At 33.7% G+C, this 27497-nt stretch overlaps 1 protein-coding gene across 1 annotated transcript; it reads left to right on the forward strand.

Annotated features, from left to right (window-relative positions):
- Window positions 1-14531: 14531 nt before the first annotated feature.
- LOC18047896 (1-aminocyclopropane-1-carboxylate oxidase homolog 1) lies at window positions 14532-16628 on the forward strand. The gene is made up of 3 exons (XM_006442645.2): window positions 14532-15184; window positions 15255-15576; window positions 16088-16628. The coding sequence occupies exons 1-3, from the start codon at window positions 14601-14603 to the stop codon at window positions 16337-16339; spliced, it is 1158 nt and encodes a 385-aa protein (XP_006442708.1). The 5' UTR covers window positions 14532-14600; the 3' UTR covers window positions 16340-16628.
- The last annotated feature ends 10869 nt before the right edge of the window (window positions 16629-27497 follow it).

A 27497-nucleotide genomic window follows, 5' to 3' on the forward strand; every position in this document is an offset into this window, starting at 1 on the left:
AGGATGCGTCTCAAAAGTCGTGAATCTTTACACGGCCATCCTAGACAAAAAAAATAATTTTTTTATTTTTTTGTTTTTTTTGTTAAAATTTGATTTAAAAAAATAAAAAAAATTGTTTTTTTGTCTAGGATGGCCGTGTAAAGAGTCACGACTTTTGAGACGCATCCTAATAGTCTTGTTGTATTATATTTTGATTTTGAGATTCATAGTAAGTTGTTTTTGTTCCATTTTCTTTGAATTACTCAAATTTGTGAACTCTCCACTTGGTTATTAAGTTATTTAATTGTTTACTCATTTAACAGGTATTATTGAATCATTCTTCACACACACACTATGACACATACTAGTGGGTTGTAAGTTAAAGTTTTACAGCATTTAGTTCTTTTGATTTATTAGGAATAGTATCTAAGGTAGTAGAAAGTGTATATTTCTATATAAAAAAATCAAAAAAAAGAAGAAAAAATATTTTTAATTTTGTTATATCTAGAAACCCGAGTAATTAAGTCCGTAGGGGTGTTTCAACACCTAGTGCCCTAAGGTCAACTGGTCTGGGAGTCACTGGCCTAACGCTCGCTACATGGGTAATAGATATATTGTTTGTTTATTAGAAACTCGAGTAATTAAGTCTGTAGGGGTGTTTCAACACCTAGTGCCCTAAGACCAACTGGTCTGGGAGTCACTGACCTAAAGCTCGCTACACGGGTTAGAAATGTAATATTTAAAAAAAAATATGTGTGAATAATCTATTGCCTAAAGATATAATTTCTAATGAATTTTGGAACGAAAATGTTGTTTTTCGTTTAATGAAGCCCCATAAGTATTGTGTTAATTACTTGAGCACAAAAGAATGTTTGATGATATTCTGGATAATGAGTGAACATCAATCTGGTAAAGGAATTTGGGAGAGTTCATTTATTTGGTAATTTAGAGGATAGATGAACAACTATTAACTTGCATGTGAATTTTATAAATCTTAATTTAATATAACGCTTTAATTGCTAGAGGGCTAGCAATAAGCTGGTTGGGGAGTGTGATTAGTATTAAAAATTGTTTAATTATCAAGTGATAATATGTTATTTTATGCTTATGTTATAATTTATATTTGTGTTTATGTAATATATTATGAATTATTAATTATGTTTTAAATATATTTAATTTTGTGTATTTTTATGTGTTTATTAGGAAAAATATTAATTTCCCGTACTTCGAGGCTCCAAACAGATAATCGGGGGTCAAATTTGGATTCCGGAGGTCCGAAAACCTTAAGATCAGTCAAGATCGGCTTAAAATTGGGTTTGTGTAAAAAAAATTGACTTTTCCTGTTGACCGAGCACTGATTGGATGATGAAATGAGCTTACAATAAATATGAGTGCATGGGATAGCTGGCAATCTTGACCAAATCTCAACCGTTTATGATTCAATGGCCATGATTGTGCCACGTGGCAATGGTTGGTGAAGCAAGTTGGGGGATCCGAATCTTTGTATTCGGGTCGACCCGATCCACTCATTAACCCGCCAAATCTCAACCGTTCTTTGGGCAAATCGGACGTGTCAAATGATGCCATGTGTGATATTGACTTTTGAAGTTTGACAGCCATTGGATCTTGATCTAAGGGTTGTGAGGAGCACATGCATGAAGCCTATGATGAACCGCAAAGCACTGGATTATGAATTTATTTTTCTATAAATAGAGCCTCATTTTTATGTTTTAATCATCTCTCTACAACTCTCTTCTTCTCAAATTCTCTCAATCTCCTTGTAATCTTGATTTCCAGGTGTGTTTTTAATACTTTGTATAATTATTTTCATTAATAAAATTAGTTTATTTTCCAATTTTAGTTGTTTTTATTTCTTTTAATTATAAGTAATTCAATTTTACCACTTCTTTTTATTTTAATTATGCTTAACTAAATAATATTAGTTAGGGGAAGGTGAAACTCTTAGAAAATAAATATGATTTAATCAAATTCTATTTTTTATTTTATAAATTAAATTATTTTCTATTTAATTTTATACATGTTTTATATTTTGAAATTTTGATTTATTGTAGACAAACAAATGAATTTGGCACAATAAATTCTTAAGATCTTAATATAAGGCATGGTGAAATGGTATTTTGACTTATTGTAGACAAATTAAATTTTGGCACAATAAATACTTAATCCATTATAAAATTAAAGGGAAAATAATAATAATTTGTATAATTAATCTTTTGGGTAATAAATCTAAAACAAATTGGCAAAAAAAATTTATTAAGTTTTATTTATTTCTAAGAGTGAATCCATAACCCTAACTAGTTCAATTCCATAGTTTCATTTAAATTAAGTTGTTTATATTCAAGTTTTAATTTCAATTTTTAGATAAAATAAAATAAACTAATTAAATCTTTTTTCTATGGATCGACCTCGGATTCACCGAGTTATAATACAACAAGACACTCTTATACTTGGGAGTTAAAATTTACTTTTAAGTTGTGTCACAAGGCAGTAACATATCTCTCACACTTTTACCACATACAATCAACTCCGCAAAGTCATCTAAATCCATATAGTAAGAGTCAATTACCTTGCAACCCATAAAGCGGGTTTCGAAGCGTTTGGCTAGAGGAGCTATGGGAAAGTGGATCCTCTCAAATTCCAAAGTCTCCCTTGGTGGTATTGGATTCCTACTGGGGCAGATTTTCTCTTGCGAGTAGCCCTTGAAGATTCAGTCATGGCTGTAACTGTGAAAATTGAGATTTTTAAGGAATGATGAAAATGGAAGAAATTGAACCAATTAAAAGGAGAATGAATGATAAAGGAAGTGATTAAAATGCTCAATTTGGGAAAAAAAGTGACAAGAATCTAGCCAAAATTGAAGAAGAACGTTCGGCTGACTTTAGGGTTTTGATTTGGGATTTTTTTTTTTTTTTGAGGCATGATTTTGAGTTTTGGCTTGATAAAACTATTCTAAAGATGTCTAGAAAGGATTCTGTGGGTTCAATTTAGCAAGAAATTATAGGAAAAATGAAAGATTTTAGAGAGAGCTAGTGAGGGTATTGCAGTTAGAGAGAAAATAGTGAATGAGCAACTGAAAATGGAGAAGAAAACCTAGGAAAAATTTTTATCGCGTCAAAACGGTGAGCCGTTTTCTTCAATCGATGTGCCGATAATTTCAAGAGAGCTCCAAATTCAAATTGTTATCTGTTTTTCACAAACGATAAAAGATTGACAAAGCTACCTCTCTGCTTTTAATCGGTTAACCATTTTTGACAAACGGTTTGTCAATAATTTTCAACAATCATTTTCTCAGTATCTGTATTTAAACGGTAAATTGTTTATAACCAAGCAATTATCTGTTTATTTTAACTATGATTTCACACATTTGATTTTATCTTTGGCATCACTTAATACATTTTCAAACTATTTCATTGAGCCAAAATGTCTTAAAAGCCAATTTAATGCATGATTCATGAATTCGCACAATTTAAACACCCAATTCAACAAGTAATCATATCATGGAAAACAAAATAGACTAGATATCATATAAAGCAATGCCATTGTGCAATGTTTATCATTTCAAGCTCATGCCTAATTTTCGTAAATTGTTCTTCATTAAGGGGTTCGGTGAAGATATCAATATGTTGTTTTTCGGTTATAGCAAAATTTAATGAAATATCCCCTTTTTTAACATGATTTTTAAGAAATGATGTCTAATCTCTATATGTTTGGTTCTTGAATGTTGGATAGGGTTCTTTGATAGGTTTATGGCACTAGTATTGTCATACATGATAGGTATTTTGTCAAGGTAAATGTCATAGTTTCTAAGAGCTTGTTTCATCCATATGGCTTGAGCACAACAACTTCCGACTGCAATATATTCAGCCTTGGTAGTTGATAGTGCAACTAAATTTTGTTTCTTGCTAAGCCAAGAGACTAGAGAGTGACCTAAAAAGTGATATGTTCTACTAGTACTTTTTCTATCAACCTTATATCCAGCAAAGTCGGCATCCGAACAACATGTTAAGTCTATATGTGTTCCCCTATGATATCAAAGACCAAGATCTTGCATATAAGCACACACTAAACATAATATCAGGCCTACCAGCAGTCGAGTAAGGATCCAATCATACCTCAATAAATTTTGACGTCAACTTTCTTACCTTTTTCATCATTGTCAAGCTTAATTGTTGAACTCATTGGAGTTCTTTTTATCTTTCCATCTCCAAGTTCGGACCTCTTGAGTAAATCTTTCATATATTTGGCTTGATTGATGAAAATTCCTTCTTCAGTTTGTTTTATTTAAAGTCCAAGAAAGTACTTCAATTCTCCCAGGATGCTCATCTTAAATTCCTTACTCATACAAGATGAAAATTCCTTCCATAAAAACTTATTAGTGGAACCGAAAATAATATCATCAACATAAATTTGGACAATGAGAATATATTGATTCTTATGCTTAATAAAGAGAGTTGTATCAGCCCTACCCATTGTAAAATCATTATCCAATAAGAAATTTTTAAACCTATCATACCATACTTTATGTGTTTGTCTTAAACTATACAATGCTTTTGTTAACTCATAAACGTGGTCTGAAAATTTCTCATTTTCAAAACCAGAAGGTTGTTTCACATAAACTTCCTCCATAATGTAAACATTTAAAAATGCACTCTTAACATCCATTTGATATAAAATGAAATCCTTATGACATGCAAATGCTAATAGCATCCTAATAGATTCCAATCTAGCTACTGCTGCAAAAGCTTCATCAAAATCAATTCTTTTCTCTTGGTTGTAACTTTGAGCCACTAATCTAGCTTTATTCCTTACAACCACACCGGATTCATCCATTTTATTCCTAAATACTCATTTAGTGCCAATGACGGATTGATGTTCAGGTTTAGGAACTAACTCTCATACATTGTTTCTCTTAAATTGGTTTAACTCCTCTTTTATTGCCATAATCCAAGATTCATCATTTTCTGCATCTGAAAAGGATTTTAATTCAATTTGAAATATGAATGCAGCATATTGATAAGTATTTCTAAATAATGACCTCGTCGTTACTCCTTTTAAAGGATCACTTAAAACTAAATCCTTAAGGTGAGAGGAAATATACCTCCACTCCTTGGGAAGTATTTGAGAAGTACCTTTTTGTTGCTCCATATTTGTTTGTTCTTCTTATTTATCTTCTTGATTTTCATGTGGTGCATCCTCTTATTTATCTTTTAATGATTCTTCTTGTAACTCTTCATATGCATCATCATTAATAACAACTTTCGCCGCAGAGGAGGGGTTAGATTCATCAAACTTAACATGCATTGACACTTGAACAACCATAGTTCTGTTATTATAAACTCTATAAGCTTTGCCTGTATTTGAATAACTAAGAAAGATGCCAACATCAGATTTTAGGTCAAATTTACCAAAGTTATCGTTTGTATTTATTATAAAATATTTGCATCCAAAGAATTTGAAATAACCAATGTTGGGTTTTTTATCTTTCCAAAGCTCATAGGGAGTTTTATTGAGATAAGGTCTAATCAATACATAATTTAAAACATAACCAGCGGTGTTGACGGCTTCAACCCAAAAATACTTAGGTAATGCAAAAAAACTCCATTTTGTTTTGGAGTTCTTGGTAAAGTGAATTGATGCACAATGCCAAAATTATTGCAAAAGGTTTCAAATGCATCATTTTCAAATTCTCCTCCATGATCACTCCTAATGCATGCAATACCATAACCTTTTTTATTTTGAATCTTTTTACAAAACACTTAAAATCATCAAGAGCATCATTCTTATTGGCTAAAAATAATACCTGCATGTATCTAGAAAAATCATCAACAATTATAAAAGCATAATACTAACTACTCAAGCTAGCATATCTAGAAGGTCCAAACAAGTCTATATGAAGTAGTTGAAGTGATTTTGAAGTAGAAACATGATTTTTACATTTAAAAGAAGTTTTGATTTTTTTTTATCAAATTGGCATGCTTCACAAATTTTATCTTTTTGAAAATCAATTTTTGGAAGACCTTTAACCCAATCATTTCTGGAAATCTTTGAAATTAAATCCATACTTGCATGTCCTAGTCTTCTATGTCATAACCAACCATCATCATGCAATGCGGAAAAATATTTATCATGAATAGATGCACATTCTATGTCAATGGTGTAAACATTACCACATTTATTCCCAATAAACAAAATTTTGTTATCACATGCATTCTTAATGACAAACCTAGTTTTATCAAAAATAATTTTATAACCCTTATCACATAATTGACTAATACCAATCAAGATTGTTTCAAATTTTCAACTAAACATATGTTTTCAATGAGAGTTGAGGAAACTTTACCAACATTACCAATTCTGAGAATTTTTCCCTTTGAATTGTCTCCAAAGGAAACATCTCCACCATTTTCAATCATGGTAAAACTTGAGAACCATGTATAATTTTCCGTCTTATGCCTTGAGCACCCACTATCCAAGTACCATTTATTCTTCTTCTACTTTAAACCCTCATCAAGTTCATCATCTCCTATTGTCATAAGTGTTATGTTTGACACTTCTTGCGAATCTTCTTCATCACTTGATTCTTCATTGTTATCATCCCAAGTAGCCACCATGACTTTCTTCTTGAGTTTGTTGAGAAGTGAGCACTCTAATTTTATATGGCCGGGCTTCTTGCTTTCATAGCATATGATTACTTTCTTCGTCTCCTTTTAGTTCTTGAGATTTCTGAATTTTCTTCGCTCACTGGATTTCTTGAAAAACTTCCTGAATTTTCTAGCCACCATAGCCTTGTCTTTATCCTCAAAATCGCTTTCCTCATCACTTTCAGGTTTTGATGCTCTCAAGGCAATGTTTTTCTTCTTTTTATCTTCATCTCCTCTTTCGACTGCCAATTCCTCTTCATGAGAAATAAGAGAGCCAAAAAATCATCAATTAGTAAAGTATTTAAACTTTGGCTTCCTCAATGATGGTTCTCTTAGGTTTTCATTCCATTAGTAATAACTTAATGATTTTCTTTACCTTCTGACTATTTGAAAAGGTCTTATCAAGTGCTCCTAGAGTGTTTACTATATCTGTAAATCTAGTATACATGGAATGGACAATCTCATTTTGTTCCACTTGGAACAACTCATATTGTCTAGTATACCTACTAATTTATTATTCTTTCACTTGGTTTCTACTCTCATAGACAACTTCAAGTTTATTCCAAATTTCATAAGCATTTTCACAACTGGAAACTTTATGGAACTCTTTCTTATCTAAGGCACAAAACAGAGCATTCATAACTTTGGAATTTAAAGAAGTTTTTCTCTTTTCTAACGTATTTCATTAACTAAAAGGATTTGTAATTTCTTCCCCTTCTTCATTTTTAGTAGTCGGTATGAAAGGACCATCATTAACGATTTTCCAAATCTCATAATCTAAAGCTTGCAAGTAAATTCCCATTATAGTTTTCCAATATGGGTAATCATTTCCATCAAAAAATGGTGGTCCATTAGTGGACTGTCCTTCCCTAAATGTGAAATCATTTTGAGTTGTCATTGATCTTTAACTCTAAACGGTTAACTCTAAACAAAAGCACATCAATCTGATATCAAATGAAATACTAACTTGGCAACCCAAGAGGGGGATGAATTGAGATTCTAAAAATTTAAACAACTAAAAACTTAATGCAATTTAAACAAAGCAATCAAATTCAAATTAATCAAATTAATGTGCAATGAAAAATAAATAGATATTGTAAGAGAGAGCAAACACGTGATTTTTATGTGGTTCGGCCAACTATGCTTACGTCCACGCCTCCAAGCTCACCGGGCTTAAGGATTTCACTAAGCGAGCCTCCAAGGCTTCAACAACTCTTACAATTGACTTCCAAGGTGTCAATAGACCTTTACAACAAGAGATTATCCCCAATCTCTTAACTAAAGTGTATCCCAACACTTACAACTTCTCAACTTGATTTTACAAAAAGGATTATAAATAAATTTCTCTCACACAATGTGTTTGATTACAAATGAGAGCTCAATGTGTGAATCAATTAAACAAAAACAAGTTTAAAGCTCAATAAGAATTGTTGTAACATATGCACTTTGATTTTTCCTAATTAAGTGTAAGATTTAATTTTTCCTCTTCGATATTAATTTTAAAATTGTCACAACATTAAATCGAGACAAATTGATCGCGATTAAAGGCTCAGGTAGTCAGATTTTATTTTCATCACGGGTCCGGTACTAGCTTAATTTGTATTAAGCTTAAGTGCAAAAAAAAAAAGCTAGTTTCTATAAATGAAAAGGAGGAAATAGATTTCCAAAAGAGGAAAGAGAGAGGGGCACGTGAGAGAGAAGGAGAGAGAGAGAGAAATTGACCCGTTTAGCCCGGATCTGACCCGCGTCCTTGACCTGGCTCTAGCCGCCGATTCCAGCCACCTCACTGGCCGGGCTTGGTACCGATCTGAAGCTTGAGCGACACCAGTCATATCCCCACTGTCATCGTCACCGGAAAGCAACCACAACGCCGGTGATCGAAGCTCTAAAGACCCCGGCTCAACCCGCTTTCTTCACCGTCAATCTCGCCGGAACTAGGTTGCACCACCAGTTGGGTTCGACTCCTCACGTCACTAGCTTTCATTTCCGACCAACCCCGACACCTGAAACCTCCGTTTTGGCCTCGAATGACTGCCGGAAGGCTCACGGCTTTAGGAGCACGATTCGCCACCATCGCTGCTTGTGGGAGGTCACCGTCGGCACCGTTGGACTCATCGAGGTCTAAACTACCAGACCTAAGCTTCCTGACGTCGTTGACTGAAGTCCGGTCACCGTTAACCGACAGAGGCAATTCGGTAATTTCATAAAACTTTAGGGTGAATTTGTAATTTGTGGAATCAGTGGATAATTTGGTAATTTTAGGTTAGGGCAGTGAGGTAATTTGAGATTTCGAGGGTAATTCGGTAATTTAAGTTGTTAAGGGCATTTTGGTGATTTTACGCTCCGAGGGTAATTTAGTAATTTCTAACATTGTGGTTATTTTCATGATATGATTTGAGGACAATTTAGTAATTGAAGATTCTGAGGATAATTTGGTAAAATAATGATGTTGGGGGCATTTTGGTAATTTTGTTCATGCTGGAATAGTGTATTATGGATAAATATTCGTTTCAAAAATTATTATGTAAAATTAGTTGTATTTCAAAATTACGGAGAATGATTATGTTGTTTCTTTGATTAGGAGGATCCGCGAACAAGAATCAACCTGCGGACGTTGTTGATACCGAGTTTGGACTTCGTCACTGTGAGTGGAATATACAAAACTTATTTTCATAGTTTATTATGATAATAAAGTATGTTTGCGAAATGAGTATTTTAATTATTCTGATTTAATGATTTCCTCGAAATGAATTTTATTTACGCATTGATATTTTATTAAAATGTTAGTTAATGGTTTTCCGAATTAATTTGAGTAAATCATGATGTAATTTTAAGAATAGAAAAGTGGATTCAAATGTGTTAGTGAAAAGAACAATATGATTGATAGTATGATCAAAAGGTATATGGTTATGAGTATAAAGATTGTTTTTGAAGTCATTAGACAATACCCTTCCCCTTCGGATACAGTGATACAGATGATATGAGATTATATTTACCAGTTTATCTGTGTAGCTCCGGGGCATGACGGTACTTAGATAGTATGTCATTGTCTGTCTGTTGAGGTCCGGATAGGAGACATGATGAGATATATGAGATGATATTTACCGATCTATCCATATAGCTCCGAGGCATGATGGTACTTAGATAATACGTCATTGCCTATGCGTCGAGGTCCAGATATGAGATATGAGGTATATGAGATGACATTTCACGGTCTACCCATTGTAGCTCCGGGGCATGATGGTTCCCTGATTGCCCGTCCGTTGAGGTCCAGGTATGACGAGTTTATTCCCATGGGTACTTGTTTGATGATTGTTTTTAGTATTCAATATTTGATATTATAAGTATCATGATTTTATTGATTTTATGCAGATTTATGTAATATAGTTATTTCAGTGCATGATTTGAATTGAATATGTTTATATAAGTTCTTATGATATTTTGATGAAATTGATTTGAGAAAGATTAAATCATTTTTAAATAAATTTATTTTTCAAAAACTATTATCCACTCATTGAGCTCACTGAGTTTTATATTCACCCCATTTTTATTATATTTCCTCCCCTCCACAGGAGATTTGCAGGTACATCAGTCGACCTACCAACGATAGTTAAATTTGAAATTGTGGCCATGTGATGTTTCTAGGAGTCGTAGATTTAATATTTTGATATTTGGGATATTGCGAATTGTATTTATTTGTTATATTTTGTAATTAAGGATAACCATTGTATTTTAATATTAGAATGATTTGGGTGATATTTGGTATGTTGACTTGAGAAGTTGGTTACGAAGGATGGTTGGATATTGATTTTTTTTGGGAGTGTTGTTTTGTAAATTGCAGGTTTGGGAATGTTATATTTATAGGGGAGACTCTGTCGAATTTTTGAGTAAAATTCTTATATATCAGAATTATGATTAATTCGATTAGACGAGATTAGATAGACTCGTCCTAGGGATTCGGGGCGGGTCGTTTCAATTGTATACTCAGTAGCAAGCTCAATTATAACTCTTGGATCTCTTTTTGTTTGAATTTGATTGAGTCATTTTATAGTTAGAGCTGAAAACTAGTCGTTCACTTTTTGAGCAAAGTCGGATCGCTGTTAACTGCTGTCAGTTCACTGTTTTGACTAATCTAAATAACCGTTGAGCTGAGATTTTAAATAGTCGGTTCACTATTTGGAGTTATCGGCTAGTTGTTTATTTTCAGAAACCTGCAAAACAAATTTGGCTAACCGCTCTTGCTAAACGGCTCACGGTTATAATCCAATTCCTTTATGGAAATTATTAGTTCAACGTTTTCAACAAACGATTCACCGTTATTTTCCAGAATCAGCATTTTAACAACCTTTTGCAGAAAATGGTTTTCTGATTGAAGTTAATGGTTATCCAAATTCTTAAACATGTCTAAAATATTTTACGGCTTTAAAAGTTTGTTTAATATTAATAGCTCCAACATGTTTAATTAAAAATATATAAGGTTTGTTATCATCAAAATCAATATTATCGAATTATTTATGTTTACAAATACTAAATTAGTCATATCATTCAATCTTCTAATATTCGCATGTCCTAAATGATTATGCCACAAAGATAATGAGTCAACCATATAAGTAGAAGAAACATTCATATTATTGATATTGAGTTAAAAATTCCCTCATACATGTATCCTTTCCTAACAAAGGTGCCACCTTAAATAATATAAATTTGTTTGACTCAAAAATAAGTTTGAAGCCATACTTATTAAGAAGACTACTAGATACAAGATTTCTCCTAACTTCAGGAACATGATAAACATCAGTAAGAGTTAAAGTTTTTCCAGAAGTAAACCCTAGTTGCACATTGCCTTTCCTTTAACTATTACAGTGGAAGAATTTCCCATGTAAAGAACATTTCCATCATCCATTGCTTTATAAGATTTGAAAATGCTACGATCCTTGCATACGTGCTTAGTTGCACCAAAATCTATCCACCATGCATTATCATCTTCAAGAACATTAATCTTAGATATCATGGCCACAAAATTTGTGTTTGAAACTTCCTTTTGCTTCTTAAGAAGTCGACAATCTCTTTTAAAATGGTTAGGTTTTCAGCAAACCCTATGCCTTTCATATCAAAATTAGATGACAATAATGATTTAGTGAGTTTAATGCTCTCACTATCAATACCAAAGATTAACATATCATCTACATATAAACAAATAATCACACCTTTATTTCCATTGAATCTGCTATATACACATTTATCATATTCATGAATATTAAATCCATTTGAAACAATCACTTTGTCAAACTTTTCATGGCACTACTTTGGAGCTTGTTTGAGACCATATAAAGACTTGATTAGTTTACAAACTTTATGTTCTTGTCCTAGCATTACAAACCCTTCTAGTTGTTTCATGTAAATTTTCTCATCTAATTCTCCATTTAAGAAAGTTGTTTTTACATCCATTTAATGGAATTCAAAATGATAAATTGAAGGCAAAGCAATCAAGACTCTAATAGTAGCAATTCTTGCAACAGGTGCATAACTATCGAAATAATCAATACCTTCTTTTTTTGTAAAGCCTTTAGCTACTAATCTTGCTTTAAATCTTTCAATTGTTCCATTAACTTTCTTCTTCTTTTTTAAAATTCATTTACAACCTATAGGATTAGAGCCATGTGGTAAATCAACTAATTTTCAAGTCTTATTACTCATAATATAGTCCATTTCATCATTAATAGCCTCTTTCCAAAAGGCAACATCTTGAGACTTCATTACCACTTCATAGATGAAGGGATTAGACTCCATAGTATGTGTGATCATGATCTGTTATTTTGGGAATTAAAATTATCAAAAATGAGAATGGCCTAATATTGACCCAAGCACATTAAATTGAGAAATTTTTAAAGAAATTCAATTATTATGATTGTAATCCTATGTTAACACCTTCTGATTCAAACATAAAATTGTACTCTAACACTAGCAGAGCAGTATCCCAATTAGAATATGCACATGTTATTGGGTGTCTTATGTAAACAATAACTTGTACTAGGCCTGACATTGCTTTCGCTGTTGGAAAGCTGAGTAGATATACTAGTAATCCAAGCTAAGCACACTGGTAAGTAGTGTATGGAATTCTAAAATATTTAAAAATACAATGGATTATGGTATATATTACATTGGATATCCTTCAATTTTGGAAGGATCTTCATATGCTAGTTGGATTATTGATCAAGATGATTATACATCCACAAGTGGATTTTTAGTCTTAAACATAGCAGCCCGGTCCTCAAGACTATTAAGCTTGGGTTCCTCTTTAATACAAAGACTTTGGTCTAAGCCTTCTAAACTAATTTCCTCTGTACTATGTTTAAGACTTTTCTTATAGTGTTTCCAAGAGGGAGGAAGTTTATCAATAATTAAAAAGACAATAATAGACCCATCCATCTTCATGTTGTGTTGGTTGAATTAATCAAGAATATACAAAATCTCATTATATTGTTCAACTACAACTATATTATCAACCAATTTAAAATTAAAAAATTTAGAAGCCAAGAACTTCTTACTTGCGGCATCTTCCATCATGTACTTAGCTTCTAATGAGTCTCATATTTCTCTTGTTGTAGATTTGTGGTGGTATTAATAAAAAAAAATCAAACATGGCATTACAAATGTGTCTCTTGCACAGGTAGTCATCTTGCTCCCACTTCTGCCACACTCTAGTTTTCGCTAATGTCTCATCCTCACGTTCTTGAGGCTTTGGTGTTGTGAGAACATAGATCATATTGAGGCTTGTCAACAAGAAATGCAACTTTTTCTGCCAACGAATAAGGTCGCCACCATCGAACCGCTCTAATTTGACAAAATCTACTGCAAATTATCGAAGAGATAAACTTGGTGCCATTGTTGCAGAAATAACATCTTAAGATTGTTGGTGGTATGTACTTATGGGGAATGGCAAATATAGAGAATTATAATAATAGTAGTGGAATTTTATTGTGTAAAGTATTGTGATTACAACTCAGTATGTATGAAGAAAATAATAGTAATAAGTAAACTACAGAAAATAATGTGTACTTCAATGCACGTTACAAATGTCACTTTCCTTAAGACATTATTTGTCCCCCACCAATTGAGTGATGCACATGAATTAAGCAAATACGCCTCCAAGATACAATGAAACACTTGTTTGTTTGCTTGCGTTGTGCATCGACGAAAGCAAACCAGAATACTCTTGAATGTTGCAAGCCTGCCAAGAAACAATATATTGTTCCTACAGAAAACAATATATTGGATTTTTTTTAATGCACAAAAATAAGAGTTTTATATTGAAATTCGTTCTAGAAAAGAGGGTTAAGAAAAGAGTGGTGTGGCATCATTATTTTCATGTCTAAATGGCTTAAATATGACCTTTATTTATAAACATATTTGTTCCCCTTCATTTGGGTTGTCATCTTTCATGATACCCCTTCATTCATGGCCAATGGATAAAGATTTAATTTTAATCAATGGTCCAAATTGAACCATCACTATTTCAAATGAAACGATATATCTCCAAGTGAAATATTACCATGAAAAGTTATATCCTTAAGTGAAAAGATACATTTCTATAAGGTACAATTAATTGCACATGTTTTTACAATAAGACACCATTTATTTTAGACATATCTTTACAACAAGATACTATTTATTTCAAAAAAATTTCCAATAAAATATTTATCACATAAATTAAGAATGATTCTATTTGTAATTCCGTGAATCCAACTTGTTTGTAAAGAATCTATTCCTTTGAACATCCGCACCGTAAAGTAGCCGGCTTTATCCCATTTGTCTCTTTTTTTCCCCCTTTTTCAGTGGAGAACCTCTCCATAAATTAAAGGCAAAAGGAAAGATATAATTTTAATTTTTTTATAGGATTAATTTATTTATTATCTTTAACCAATGTCTCCATCCTAGAGCATTTGAACAATTCTATATATGAGTGTCTTCGCTCTTTGCTTTCAATTCATAGAGACAATGACCTCCAGTCTGCAGCAAATTATGGCTTCAACAGGAAATGGACTTGATTATGACAAAGAACCAGAGTTGAAGACCTTTGATGATACAAAAGCTGGAGTTAAAGGTCTGGTTGATTCTGGTATACAGTCAGTTCCCAAGTTCTTTGTTGCATCATCTGAGGAAACTTGCAATGAGAAGTCAGATCTAAGGCACACCCACTTCAATGTTCCAATTATAGACCTCAGGGACATTGATAAAGTTGGTGCTCGGTGTGAAATAGTCAAAGAAATTGGCATTGCGTCCAGCACATGGGGATTCTTCCAGGTTGTGAACCATGACATTCCTCAAGATATTGCAGATGAGGTTATCGAAAGCATACAAAGATTCAATGAGCAACCAAACCATGTGAAAGAAAAAATTTACTCCCGTGACAAAATGAAGAAAGTGAGGTTCAATAGTAATTTTGATTTATATAAGGCAAGATTTGCTAATTGGAGGGACACCTTGTCTTGTCTCATGGCACCTAATCCTCCACCTCCTGAAGAATATCCAGAGGCGTGCAGGTATGCATTCTGTGTTATAATTGTTGTGCTTAATGATGCACTTCAACAATATATGTCTGTTCCTCTGCAGAGAGATACTGTTGAAGTTTTCGAAATATGTTACAAAACTAGGTCAGGATTTGTTCAAGTTACTTTCGGAGGCACTTGGCCTCAACTCTAATCACCTAACGAACATGGGTTGTGCTGATGGACATGTCTTTTACTGTCACTACTATCCGGCTTGTCCTGAGCCAAACCTGACTCTTGGACATACCAAACACCGTGATCCAGATTTTCTCACTATCCTTCTGCAAAATCAAATTGGTGGTCTGCAAGTTCTTCATGATAATCATTGGGTTAATATTCCTCCGGTGGAAGGAGCTCTAGTAGTCAACGTTGGGGAACTCTTACAGGTGTGTAAAGTGAAGAGAGTTCATTATTTTTTGGCATGGAGGGGAAAAAAAAGTTAAATTAATGTAAGGATTGGTTGGTGAATAGTCTTAACTGCATTTATGTTCTTGATACTGCCTTAATGATGTCCCAAACTTTTGAACATTTAGAATACGTAGATTTCCTTTAAGCCATCATTTGATTGGTGGGAAACAGAAGAATTAAAAAGTTCAAAGATATGACGAACCCTCGAAAGTTGGTTAAATCAGTAGCCTCAACCACACCAAATTGTTTCATATTGCTTAGTTTCTTTCAGTAGAATTTCTTATTTTCTTAGCTGCAAATAATAAAGATGTTAACTTTTCAAACATTGCACCTCTCAGCAGCTATAGAGAGTCTAGTGGTAATTCTGGTTGTGAAAAAGAGTAGAAGATGAAGAAAATGAACTGACACTGCTTTGTAAAATCAATACTATATCTGTCATTAGGTTATCATACGGAATTGTTAAAGGTTTTGACTTTTGTTTTTTGGCAGGTTATCTCTAATGACAAGTTCAAGGCTGCCGAACACCGAGTGTTGGCTAATTGTGCTGGACCTAGATTGTCAGTGGCATGCTTCTTCACAACACATTTTGAGCCATCCGAGAAGCTTTTCAGCCCCATAGAGGAGTTGTTATCAGATGATAGTCCTACTTTGTATAGGGGCACCTCTGTAAAAGACTACATTGACTTCTTTGCTTCAGCCGGACTTCCAGATGACTCATCACTCTCTCGTTTGAGGTTGTAAAGGTGGAATTACCTAGGTGGTGTGTGCATGCCGATGCAAATCTCTGCGAAAATTCAGTATTCAAAGAAATTATACGAAAGTTGGAGGACATATTTAAAACACGAACGCTAAGGCAGCCTTTTCATCTCTCTCTTCTCAGGAAAATGGTCTTTCCTTCTACCATTTTGACATCGTCAATGTAATGTCTATATTTGGATTTCCATTGTTTATATGAAATGAAAAGGACTGTTTGGAATAAGTGTAAATCTATAATTGTCACCCTTTATATACCTATACTGTCAAGGATGTTTTTGAATGGGTTAACAATTTCTTGATATTGAATGCAGCAGAGTTGTTTGTGTTAACAATTTCTTGATATTGAATGCAACAAAGTTGTTTGTGTTAACCATTTCTTGATACTGAATGCAACAGAGTTGTTTGTCATTTGTGGGATAAATGGATATGCACTAAGACTGCCATGAAAGCAGCGCTGTTGTCAGCTTAAGAAAAGCAGTGCCCTGAAGAAAGGAACTAACTGCAAAAAGAAAGAAACAACCTCTTGCAAAGTTTTATTTTTGTTTTTAATAATGGCCGAGAAAAGGAATTGCAGCCCCCTAAAAAGCTGAAATGGCTTGTGATGAGTCACATATAGTGGGTACAAATAGGAGAAACAAATTCTTTGGAAACTTTCAAAAGAGTGATGAACATCTAGTATTAAAAACCTGTCAGGGATCTGAGCTGATCTACTACTTGTGGTGAAAGCAGATAACGATAAGCTAGAACTCAATTTCTAGTCAGTGATAGCAAACAGAAGGTGTTTCTGGTATTTGCTAATGTTTTGCAGTCATAATATATCAAATTTTTTCTTGGCATTATTAAGTCAAAAATCTGCAATTATGTCAACTGATTAACTAGATCGGGATAATCTACTAGAATCTTTGTTTTGTTTTTTAGAGATTTGATGACGGTTGAGTTTTAAAGGAAATCTAATTATGAGTTGATCAGATGAAAAACAAAACTTGTTTCAATCCTAAGCCTACATTGCGGTGGAGTTAGAGGCATAATTCCTGGGACAATTCTAGCCTTCTTCGAATCCCAACTACAGGTTTGGTTGCTCAACTTTTCATGCTTTCTTTAACTCTTTATATGAGACCAAAGCTAAGAATGTTGACTGAAACATTTCAACTGACAATTGAGATCTATATATATTTATATATATTCCTGCTATAATATTAGCTCACAATTTTCGTTGCACAGAAGCTTGATGGTGAAGATGCAGGGATGTTGGCTACCTTGAATTTCATCTTGGGGACTAATTTCATCTGGAGGCCTTGCGACTGGTATGCTTGCAACACCAAATGAAAACAATAGACCAATTGTTACAGCAAAAGAAATCAATGAGTTTTATTTTCAAGAAAGTCCGAAAATTTTTCCTGAGGAACCTGAACAAGGCAACCAATTTCTTCAAATGTAGATATCTACCATGAGGATGAATATTTTATTTCTATCTTGGAAGGATAAGTTTTGAAAAAGGAGGAAAATTTCTTCAAGGGTAAGCAACTGACTTTGCTTGAGCTGGCATGATGCAATAACAAGTGGGGTGAAATCAAAGTGGGCAAATTATGGAAGGCCAGTTTATCAATCAGCTGATGGTTTCATACAATGGGTAGAAAAAGAAGCATTTTGTCTCTTTTGTTTTTTTCCCCTCCTTTTCAGTGGAGAACAGCTGCATGAATGAAAGGCAAAAGGAAAGATATTATTTTAATTTTGTTTATAGGATTTATTTATTTATTATCTTTAACCATGTCTCGGTCTTAGAGCATTTGAGCAATTCTATATGTTTTATGATCGTGCATGCTAAATTAATGTTATAAAATATAGCATCGTGGTTTGGATATCATCTTTTAATAATAAAATGAATTTTGACAGATTTTTTATATAATAAAATATTTTGAGTTTTGTGGTAAGAGTACTATTTAATAGTTTTGGAGACTTGGTTTAAATTCAATAGTCACTTAATTTTATTTTTTAAATATTTTGTGGAAATTACTTAGAAAAATAAAGATGGTTTCATAAATGCGGCCACAATTAGTTTCATCATTTAAAATGAATAATTTGCTACTATTTATTTTTTAAAATTTAAAAGAATACAACAAAATTTGACTTTTGAGATTTTAAATGTGTTCAAGTAAACAGTAAAAACAAAAAAATTAAGCACTCCAATTTAAATTAAAAATTTTTGAATTAAACTCTCTAATTTAAGTATTTGGGTATGCCACTAGCCAACTTGTCCATGTACTCATCATGTAATGGACACTGGTGCTCACTAGATCATCTTTAAATTAAGTATCTTTCATAATGTATTTCAAATTCTTTTATGATGTGGTTTTATTTAAAAAGCTAATAACAATAATATACAAAGCATTATTTAGAAAGCACTTTTAATTTATGTATAATTTTTTCCTTATGTTCTGGTGATGTAAATAATAGGGAGAATGTATGTTTCATCCCTAAATAGATATCATATTTAACAATTACATCCCTATTAGATTTTTAATTATCCATTTCATCCCTCATGTTAAAAGATAATAGAATTAATTGTGAAACTAAGGGCAAAACAATCATTCAAGGGTTTGGTATTTTAAAATTTAAATTAAAACATAACACCAATCATTGGGATTAGGAAAAAATGAAAAAAGTATGTGCTCTTTTGGTAATTACATAGGACTAATTTTTTTCATCTTCTATTTAATTTTGACACAACACTACTTAGAAATGTCATAAAATCCTCTTAGGAGAGGTGGAATAATAAATAAACAAAAAAATAGTTAATTTTATGTGTTTTTCTTAATGAAAAGGATAAAATTAATAATAAAAAATCCAATAAAAATATAAGTAATAAATATAACATCTATCAAGAATAAAATATACATTCTTCCCGAATAATATTGGATAATTTGAGTAAATATAATATTTTCATATAAAAATAAAATAGTAGAAAGGGGTGTGGCGTTGGTGGTGTAGGCTTGCTTATAATATTTACATATCAAATGTTTTGGAGATTCAAACTGAAGCATTTGAAAGTCTTTGGAAGGTGAAAGTTCGACCAATAAACTAATTCTGGTCAATAAAGTTTCCGTGTACATTGGTTAGGAATGGCAATTTCTGGGTTTGGGTCTAGGTTCGGCCTTTCCGGATCCAAACCCAGCACACAATTCTCTATACTGGACCTGAATTTGAACTCGATTTTTTCAATGCAAGTCTGGGCCGGGTTCAACTGGGAAAAATTTGGGTTTCCATGTTTCGGGTTTTGAACCCAGATTGCTTAAACTAAACTTGTTATGGAAAAAAATAAACTTGTTCTAGAAAAAATCAAATACAAATCATATGACATATCCAGGTTCTAAAACAATTACAATACAAAATATAGAATCTAAAATTCAAAGTTCCAAAGCAATAAACATCCACAAATACAAATCCATAATATAAATCTACAATTCAAAGTTCAAACTTCAAACCACTAATCTAAAGACTAAACTCTCAATCATCTACTTCATTTGACTGTTGCTTACTCATCAAACTTTCATCAATCAAATGCTCCGCAGAAAGTATTGCTTCCTCTAGAATTCCATCTAAAAGAAATGCATAAATCATAAACATAATGAACAAGACAACTAATTAGTGGTAAATTGATAATAAAAATAATACAACAAATTCATTTGATTATAATCAATCAGAACTACTCTGCCGCCACCATCTCGTTTTTGTGAAGTGACAAGAGTAGTATTACCCCTACGGCCATGGCTATTGCTACTCCTTCAAATTGCTGCTGTTGAATTTAGTTCTAATTCAACAGTTGTATCATCATTATTTTCTGCTTCTGTCCTTAACCTTGCACACACACACTTTCGTCACTCTTTTCAGAGACATCTAGACCGATTCTTTGTTCATTTTCCATCATGAATTTGTCACCACACAAAAATTATGTCAAGACATAATTAGTTCCATAATTAACAACTAATCCAGCAACTTCTTCCAATTTATATGCTATTTTTAACTGTAAAAACTATACATATTTTGAAGATATCATTTCAATTCTATTAACAACAACAATAAAAAAATAATTAAAAAATAAACTATAAATAATAAAATTGAAGCATAGCAGAGCATCGATATTAAAACCACAGAGTATAGATATTAAAGTTGCAAAGAGAGTATAAATAATAAAATCAAAGCATAATAGAGCTTAAATTGCAAAGAGAAAGGCCAAGACTCACAAGTATTCACAAAGGCAACTTATGAATATGATGATGAACACAGAACACAACTGTGATCAAGGCGGATTTCACCCCGTTTTACGGGTCGCGACAGGGAAGGCTGGTATGCTGAGAGACAAACACAGCCGCACCACGAAGGTGGTGACAGCCGAGGTGATGAGGACGATGATTAATCTGATTTGAAGAAGAGAATTAGAGGAGAACTAAAGAGAGAGAGAGAGAGAGAGAGAGAGAGACTAATAGAGGAAATGGCATATTGGCAGCCGCGGCAGCAGGGAGTGTTACACTAGCACTATTAAGGAATCATTGTAGTCAACCTTTGCTTGATTGTATATCATCTATTTTTGGTTGTAAATATTTTATTCTTGGATAGTTACAATATTCTAGAAAGCTAGCAATAGGTGAATTATTTATTTCCCTTTCTATTATTTATTTCCTTTTCTATACAAACATGTAAACTGTATAAATTGTAATTATATTGTTCAATGAATACTTGTCAAGCTAGTTTTCCCAAATCTATATTATTCTCTAAAACCTTTCATGGTATCAGAGCCTCTATAGAACTTTCACAAGTTCAATTCTTTATCTTTCACAATGGCCGATCCTTTAAAAACTCCATACACTTCTAGTTCACCAACTTCCTCTTCCAACCAAACCTCTCCAATCATCGTCAATCCTCTTGACAACAATTCCTCTCTTATTTCAATCAACACAACCACTCAAATATCCATCAAACTTACCTCCTCTAATTATACCTCTTGGCGATTTCAATTTCATGCTATACTTATAGGATATGATCTTATGGGATTCATTGATGGGTCCAAACCTTGTCCCTCTCCAACCATCACTACCGAAACTGACAACAAGCCTAATCCAGATTATTCGCTTTGGATTCGGCAAGATCAATTAATTCTTAGTGCCATTGCCGGGTCTATTTCTCCCAATCTTGTTCCATTTATTGCCTCTGCAAAAACATCACAAGAAGCATGGACCATTCTAGCCAATACCTATGCCAAACCCTCACGAGGACGTCTCACACAATTAAAAGAGGATCTTCGTCTAATTCACAAAGGCACACAGACAATTACTCACTACCTCCAACATGCCAAAACCATTGCTGACGAACTTGCTATGCTTAATGCTCCCATTGATAATGAGGATCTCATATTAAAAATCTTAGGTGGCCTTGATGAAGATTACAAAGACCTCTGCTCAGCCATCCGTGTCCGTGACAGCCCTATTACGTTTGATGAACTGCATGAGAAACTCATCAATTTTGAAGCACATCTCAAGTATGAAGCACGAAAGAAAGCTAATCTCTCCAACATGCCGGTTCCGCCAATCCAGTTCAAAAACCCTTTCACAATCCACTTAAAAACCAGCCCCAAAATCGTCCCTTTAATCCACCTTATCGTCCACCTCTCTTTTCACATAATCGGCCACCCTTCTTTTCACACCCACACTCACCTTCACCTTCCCCACTTCCTCCTACTCAACCTCGTCCCTATCTTGGTAAGTGTCAACTTTGTCGCCAACAAGGTCACTCTGCAAAACGTTGTCCAACCTTTAGACACATTCCTTGGTCTTCGAATCCTCAGCCTCAAGCCCATATTGCTGCCCCACAAACCTACATGACTACTCCTCCTGCACCCTCTGCCACCGAATGGCTTTTAGACTCTGGTGCATCTCATCATGTTACAACAGATCTTCATAACCTGTCACTACATTCTGAACACCCGGTCTCTGAAAGTGTGCACATTGGAGATGGCACCGGTCTACCTATTACTCATAGTGGTTCCACCACCCTACCATCTTCTTCTCAGTCTTTTGCTTTAAATAATGTTTTATGTGTTCCATCTATGAAAAAGAATTTAATTTCTGTTTCTCAATTCTGTTCTCATAATAACGTGTCTGTTGAATTCTTACCAACTTCCTTTTATGTGAAGGATCTTCGCACGAGGGCACTACTTCTGCAAGGAACAGCTAGAAATGGTGTTTATGAGTGGCCACGTCCTTCCTCTGCAACTAAGCCTTTACTTGCCTTTTCATCCATCAAGGTTCCCATTGATCAATGGCATTATCGCCTTGGTCACCCATCCTCTAATATTCTGAGTCATTTAGTTTCAAGTCAAACTTTACCGTTATCATCATCGTCAACTGTCTTTGATTTTCCTTGTAATTCTTGTCACTGTAATAAAACTCATAAGTTACCATTTTCTTCTTCCTCACTTATAAGTTCTCATCCTCTTGAATTATTATATTCTGATGTTTGGACATCTCCGGTTATTTCTCATGATGGTTATAAATATTATGTTATATTTGTCGACCATTTCACTCGATATATTTGGCTATATACTCTTAAACAAAAATCTGATGTCCATGACATTTTTATTCGCTTTAAAGCATTAGTAGAAAAGTACTTTAACCGTTCTATTATTACACTTTACACGGATAATGGAGGAGAATACACCTCTTTAAAATCCTTTCTTGCTACTAATGGCATCTCTCACCTCACCACACCACCACACACCCCAGAACATAATGGCCTTTCCGAACGTCGTCACCGCCACATAGTCGAAACTGGACTCACTTTGCTTCATCATGCCCACATGCCTCTCACATTTTGGCCACATGCATTTACTACTGCTACATACCTCATTAACCGTATGCCAAAAGTTGCCTTCTCTATGAAAACTTCCTTTGAAAAATTATTTGGCCATCAACCAAATTACTCCAAATTAAAAGTATTTGGTTGCCTTTGTTATCCGTGGCTACGACCATATGGGTCTCACAAACTTTCTTCTCGATCTCACCCTTGTGTCTTTCTCGGTTATTCCTCCACCCAAAGTGCATATCAGTGTTATGATCCAACCTCACAAAAAATATATGTTTCCCGTCACGTCACATTTGTTGAGTCCATTTTTCCATTTTCTCAACAATCTCTTCTCCTTTCACGCCCAACAGATATTACTTTCCACCAATGGATCCAATCTTCTCCACCTTTGCCAATTTCTGAATCTGTTGCTCATGCAAATCAACCTTCGGCATCACATCCACCAATTTCCATAAATTCTCACCTCCCAAATTTTCACTACCTGCCAAATCTCCCTTTGCCAATATATAAATCAAACAACCAAACTCCAATAGTCTCTCAACCCCACTCATTAAACTCTTCTTCACAATTGTCATTTTCTACTTCTCCTCAAGCTGAACCTTTATCGACTGACAATGATGTGTCCACTTATGAGCATCATCTCCTGCACAACTTGCAAGGTACATCCTCTGTCGCACCTCTTTTAACCCCTTCCGCCTCTATTCCTCCAATCTTACATAAACCATCTCCTTCCTCTCATCTACCATCAACCACCATCCACAACAATCATCCCATGCAAACTAGAGCAAAGAACAATATCCATAAACCACTTACCAAACTAAGCCTTGCTACTGTCCACACATTCGCTTCCCCAACTGAACCAACCTCAGTCTCTGCCGCTCTTCAACATCCTGCCTAGCGAGCAGCTATGTCTGATGAGTTTAATGCACTTCTTCGTAATGAGACTTGGACACTTGTTCCTTTTCACCCATCTCAAAATTTAGTGGGTTGTAAGTGGGTGTTTCGTATCAAACGCAACTCTGATGGCTCCATAGAACGTTACAAGGCTCGCCTCGTTGCAAAAGGCTTTCACCAACGACCTGGCATAGATTATCATGAGACATTTAGTCCTGTTATCAAGCCAACAACTGTTTGACTTGTTCTTAGTCTTGCACTCTCCAATGGCTGGTCTCTTAGACAACTAGATGTCAATAATGCATTTCTTCATGGACACTTACTTGAAGATGTCTATATGGCTCAACCCCCGGGCTTTGTTGATAAGAGCAATCCTACCCATGTGTGCCATCTTAAGAAGGCTCTTTATGGTCTTAAACAGGCCCCCCGTGCTTGGTATCATGAACTACAACAATTCTTATTATCCTATGGGTTTGTCAATTCTCTATCAGATCCCTCTTTATTTATTTATAAACACCTGCATCTCACCATGTATCTTTTAGTGTATGTGGATGACTTAATTCTCACAGGTAGTGATGACCGTCTTCTTAGCCAATTCACACAACAACTTGCTGCCAAATTTTCCATTAAAGACCTTGGTGCCCTTTCATACTTTCTTGGCGTCGAAATAATTCCATCCAAATCGGGTGTTCTACTCTCGCAGCATAAATATATACATGATCTACTGGAAAAGGCTGACATGTTGCATGCCAACATTGTCCATACACCTATGTCTCCTAATCATATGCCAAGTCTCCATGATGGTGTCTCCTTATCAGATGCAAATACATATCGCTCCATTGTTGGTGGCCTTCAATATTTATCTCTTACTCGCCCAGATGTTGCCTTTGCTGTCAATAAGTTATCTCAATTTATGCATTGCCCAACCACTCAACACTGGGTTGCTGTCAAACGACTACTTCGATATCTTCGGGGTACTATTCATCATGGAATATTTCTACATCGTAACTCTCCTTTGCTACTTCATGGCTTTTCCGATGCAGATTAGGCAGGCAACACTGATGATCGAACCTCCACCAGTGGTCACATAGTCTTTCTTGGTCATAATGCCATCTCTTGGAGTTCGAAGAAACAACGTTCTGTTGCTAGATCCTCCACCGAAGCTGAATACCGTTCAGTTGCTTCTATCACTGCTGAAATTACATGGCTTCAATCTCTGTTGAGTGAACTGGGGGTTCACTTGCCCACCATACCCACTATTTATTGTGACAATATTGGGGCTACGTATCTTTGTGCAAACCCGGTCTTTCACTCTCGCATGAAACATATTGCCATAGATTTTCACTTCGTCAGGGAAAAAGTAAAGAATGGCGACATCCGAGTCTCTCATGTGTCCTCTGCAGATCAGTTAGCTGATGCACTTACTAAGCCACTTCCTCGTCAACAGCTAGATGCACTTCGAGTCAAGATTGGCGTCCTTCCACGGGACACCATCTTGAGGGGGCATATTAAGGAATCATTGTAGTCAACCTTTGCTTGATTGTATATCATCTATTTTTGGTTGTAAATATTTTATTCTTGGATAGTTACAATATTCTAGAAAGCTAGCAATAGGTGAATTATTTATTTCCCTTTCTATTATTTATTTCCTTTTCTATACAAACATGTAAACTGTATAAATTGTAATTATATTGTTCAATGAATACTTGTCAAGCTAGTTTTCCCAAATCTATATTATTCTCTAAAACCTTTCAAGCACTAGGGCTTCTCCTTTTTTAATTTTTCTAATTATATTAAATAATTTCTAAAAAAATTGATATTAAAATAAAAAATATTCAGATCCAGGTTCCGAATTTATGAGTTCACCTGAACCCAGATCCAGACTCGGAAATATGCGGGTTCTCAAAATTTCATTCAGATTCAAGATGAAAAATGATTTGGTGCTGGTTGAATCCGAACGGAATTTTTTGGGGTTCAATCCAAGTCCGGGTCGGATCCGTATTTGAGTGCCATCCCTAACATTGGTGATGTTATATAAAAGAATTAAGTGGGGAGCATTAATTTTTGAATTTTAATACTTTTGACCAGCACTTTGTGTTCACACTCGAGAAGTAAATGAAAGAAGCTTTAATGCTTTGTGTTATCAAGTAATCAAAGAAATAGTCTTGTTATGTTTTGAAAAGTGATGACACTCTAATTTATCACCAAACAAATATGTTTGATCTTTTAAAAAAAAATATTATTCAAACAAATTATAATTTTGAATATGAATACAATCATGATAAAGCTTATGTTTTCATGTCAAAATGGCTTTGATTGAAAAGGTTATACCTTCCTATACATCTTTTCCAAGACGAAATCTTAGGAGATATCAATTAGAAAATGTATTATGATTACACAAAATATATAAATCAAATATGCTACAACCTCAAATGAGCAAAGAATCCATTGCATCCCTTCACTTCCTGAATAACTCAATTTTTTTTCAAACAATAAAAACAAAAAAAAATCTTTGGATCTTTCCTAAAAAATAAATAATAAAAAGAAAGAATAGAGGATGTGTATTTTCATAATAGGAATGGAGCAGTGATGATAGAAAAACTTAGATGATCAAATTCAAATTTTAACTTGGACTCATTCAAACTTATGCAAGGTTTATTTTATTTTAAGGCGGGCTCTTTCAGCTTAAGATTTTGACTAAAATTTAGGCATAAAATATAAATAATTTATTTAGTTCAATACAAGATCTAAGAAAATTACTTATATGACATCAAAATCCTATTAAAAAAGGACTAACGTTCAAGTGTCATATAAAGTGAGAGAATATCTTGATAATAGGATTTAATGGTTCAAATCTATTGAATTTTGTCAAATTCAAATCTAATCTATCATTTATTAGATTTTATATTTTGGAGTCAATCCAATCTAATCTCTAATTAAAATCCAATATAATTCAAACCAATTAAAAGTTAAATTCAATTTAACCCAATCTGATCAATTCATTCATCCGATTAAAAAACAAATTCACAAATAAAAGTCTTCAATTGTGCTTCATACTCCTAATTACTAACAATTGAAAAGAAAATGCAAAATATCATCCCCTTTAATATTTCATGATTCATGTATTTTATTACCATATAGCTGGAAAAAAAAATCGAATTTGAATATTGGAAGTAAACATTAGTTGCAACTTTACAGTTTGTACTATATATTATTATTTTATATTTATAGTTATATAAAATAAGGTTTTATCTTTTCTAGCAAGTTAAATATAGAAGTGACATGTATTTTTTAAAAATAAATAAATAAATTAAAAATTAATTGGTTGGGTTTGTTTATAGGAAAATTATCAATCGTATATCTTTAGTTTACTCCGTAATAAATTAGAGTAATG

This window comes from Citrus clementina, unplaced genomic scaffold (assembly GCF_000493195.1).
Source record: "Citrus clementina cultivar Clemenules unplaced genomic scaffold, Citrus_clementina_v1.0 scaffold_3, whole genome shotgun sequence".
NCBI lineage: Eukaryota > Viridiplantae > Streptophyta > Magnoliopsida > Sapindales > Rutaceae > Citrus > Citrus x clementina.

What these genes read in the sequence shown, in the direction of transcription:
- LOC18047896 (XM_006442645.2), top strand. Translation starts at nt 14,601, where the DNA reads ATGAGTGTCTTCGCTCTTTGCTTTCAATTCATAGAGACAATGACCTCC. An exon ending in GAATATCCAGAGGCGTGCAG is followed by an intron (nt 15,185 to 15,254) that starts GTATGCATTCTG and finishes GTTCCTCTGCAG; the next exon opens with AGAGATACTGTTGAAGTTTT. An exon ending in ACGTTGGGGAACTCTTACAG is followed by an intron (nt 15,577 to 16,087) that starts GTGTGTAAAGTG and finishes GTTTTTTGGCAG; the next exon opens with GTTATCTCTAATGACAAGTT.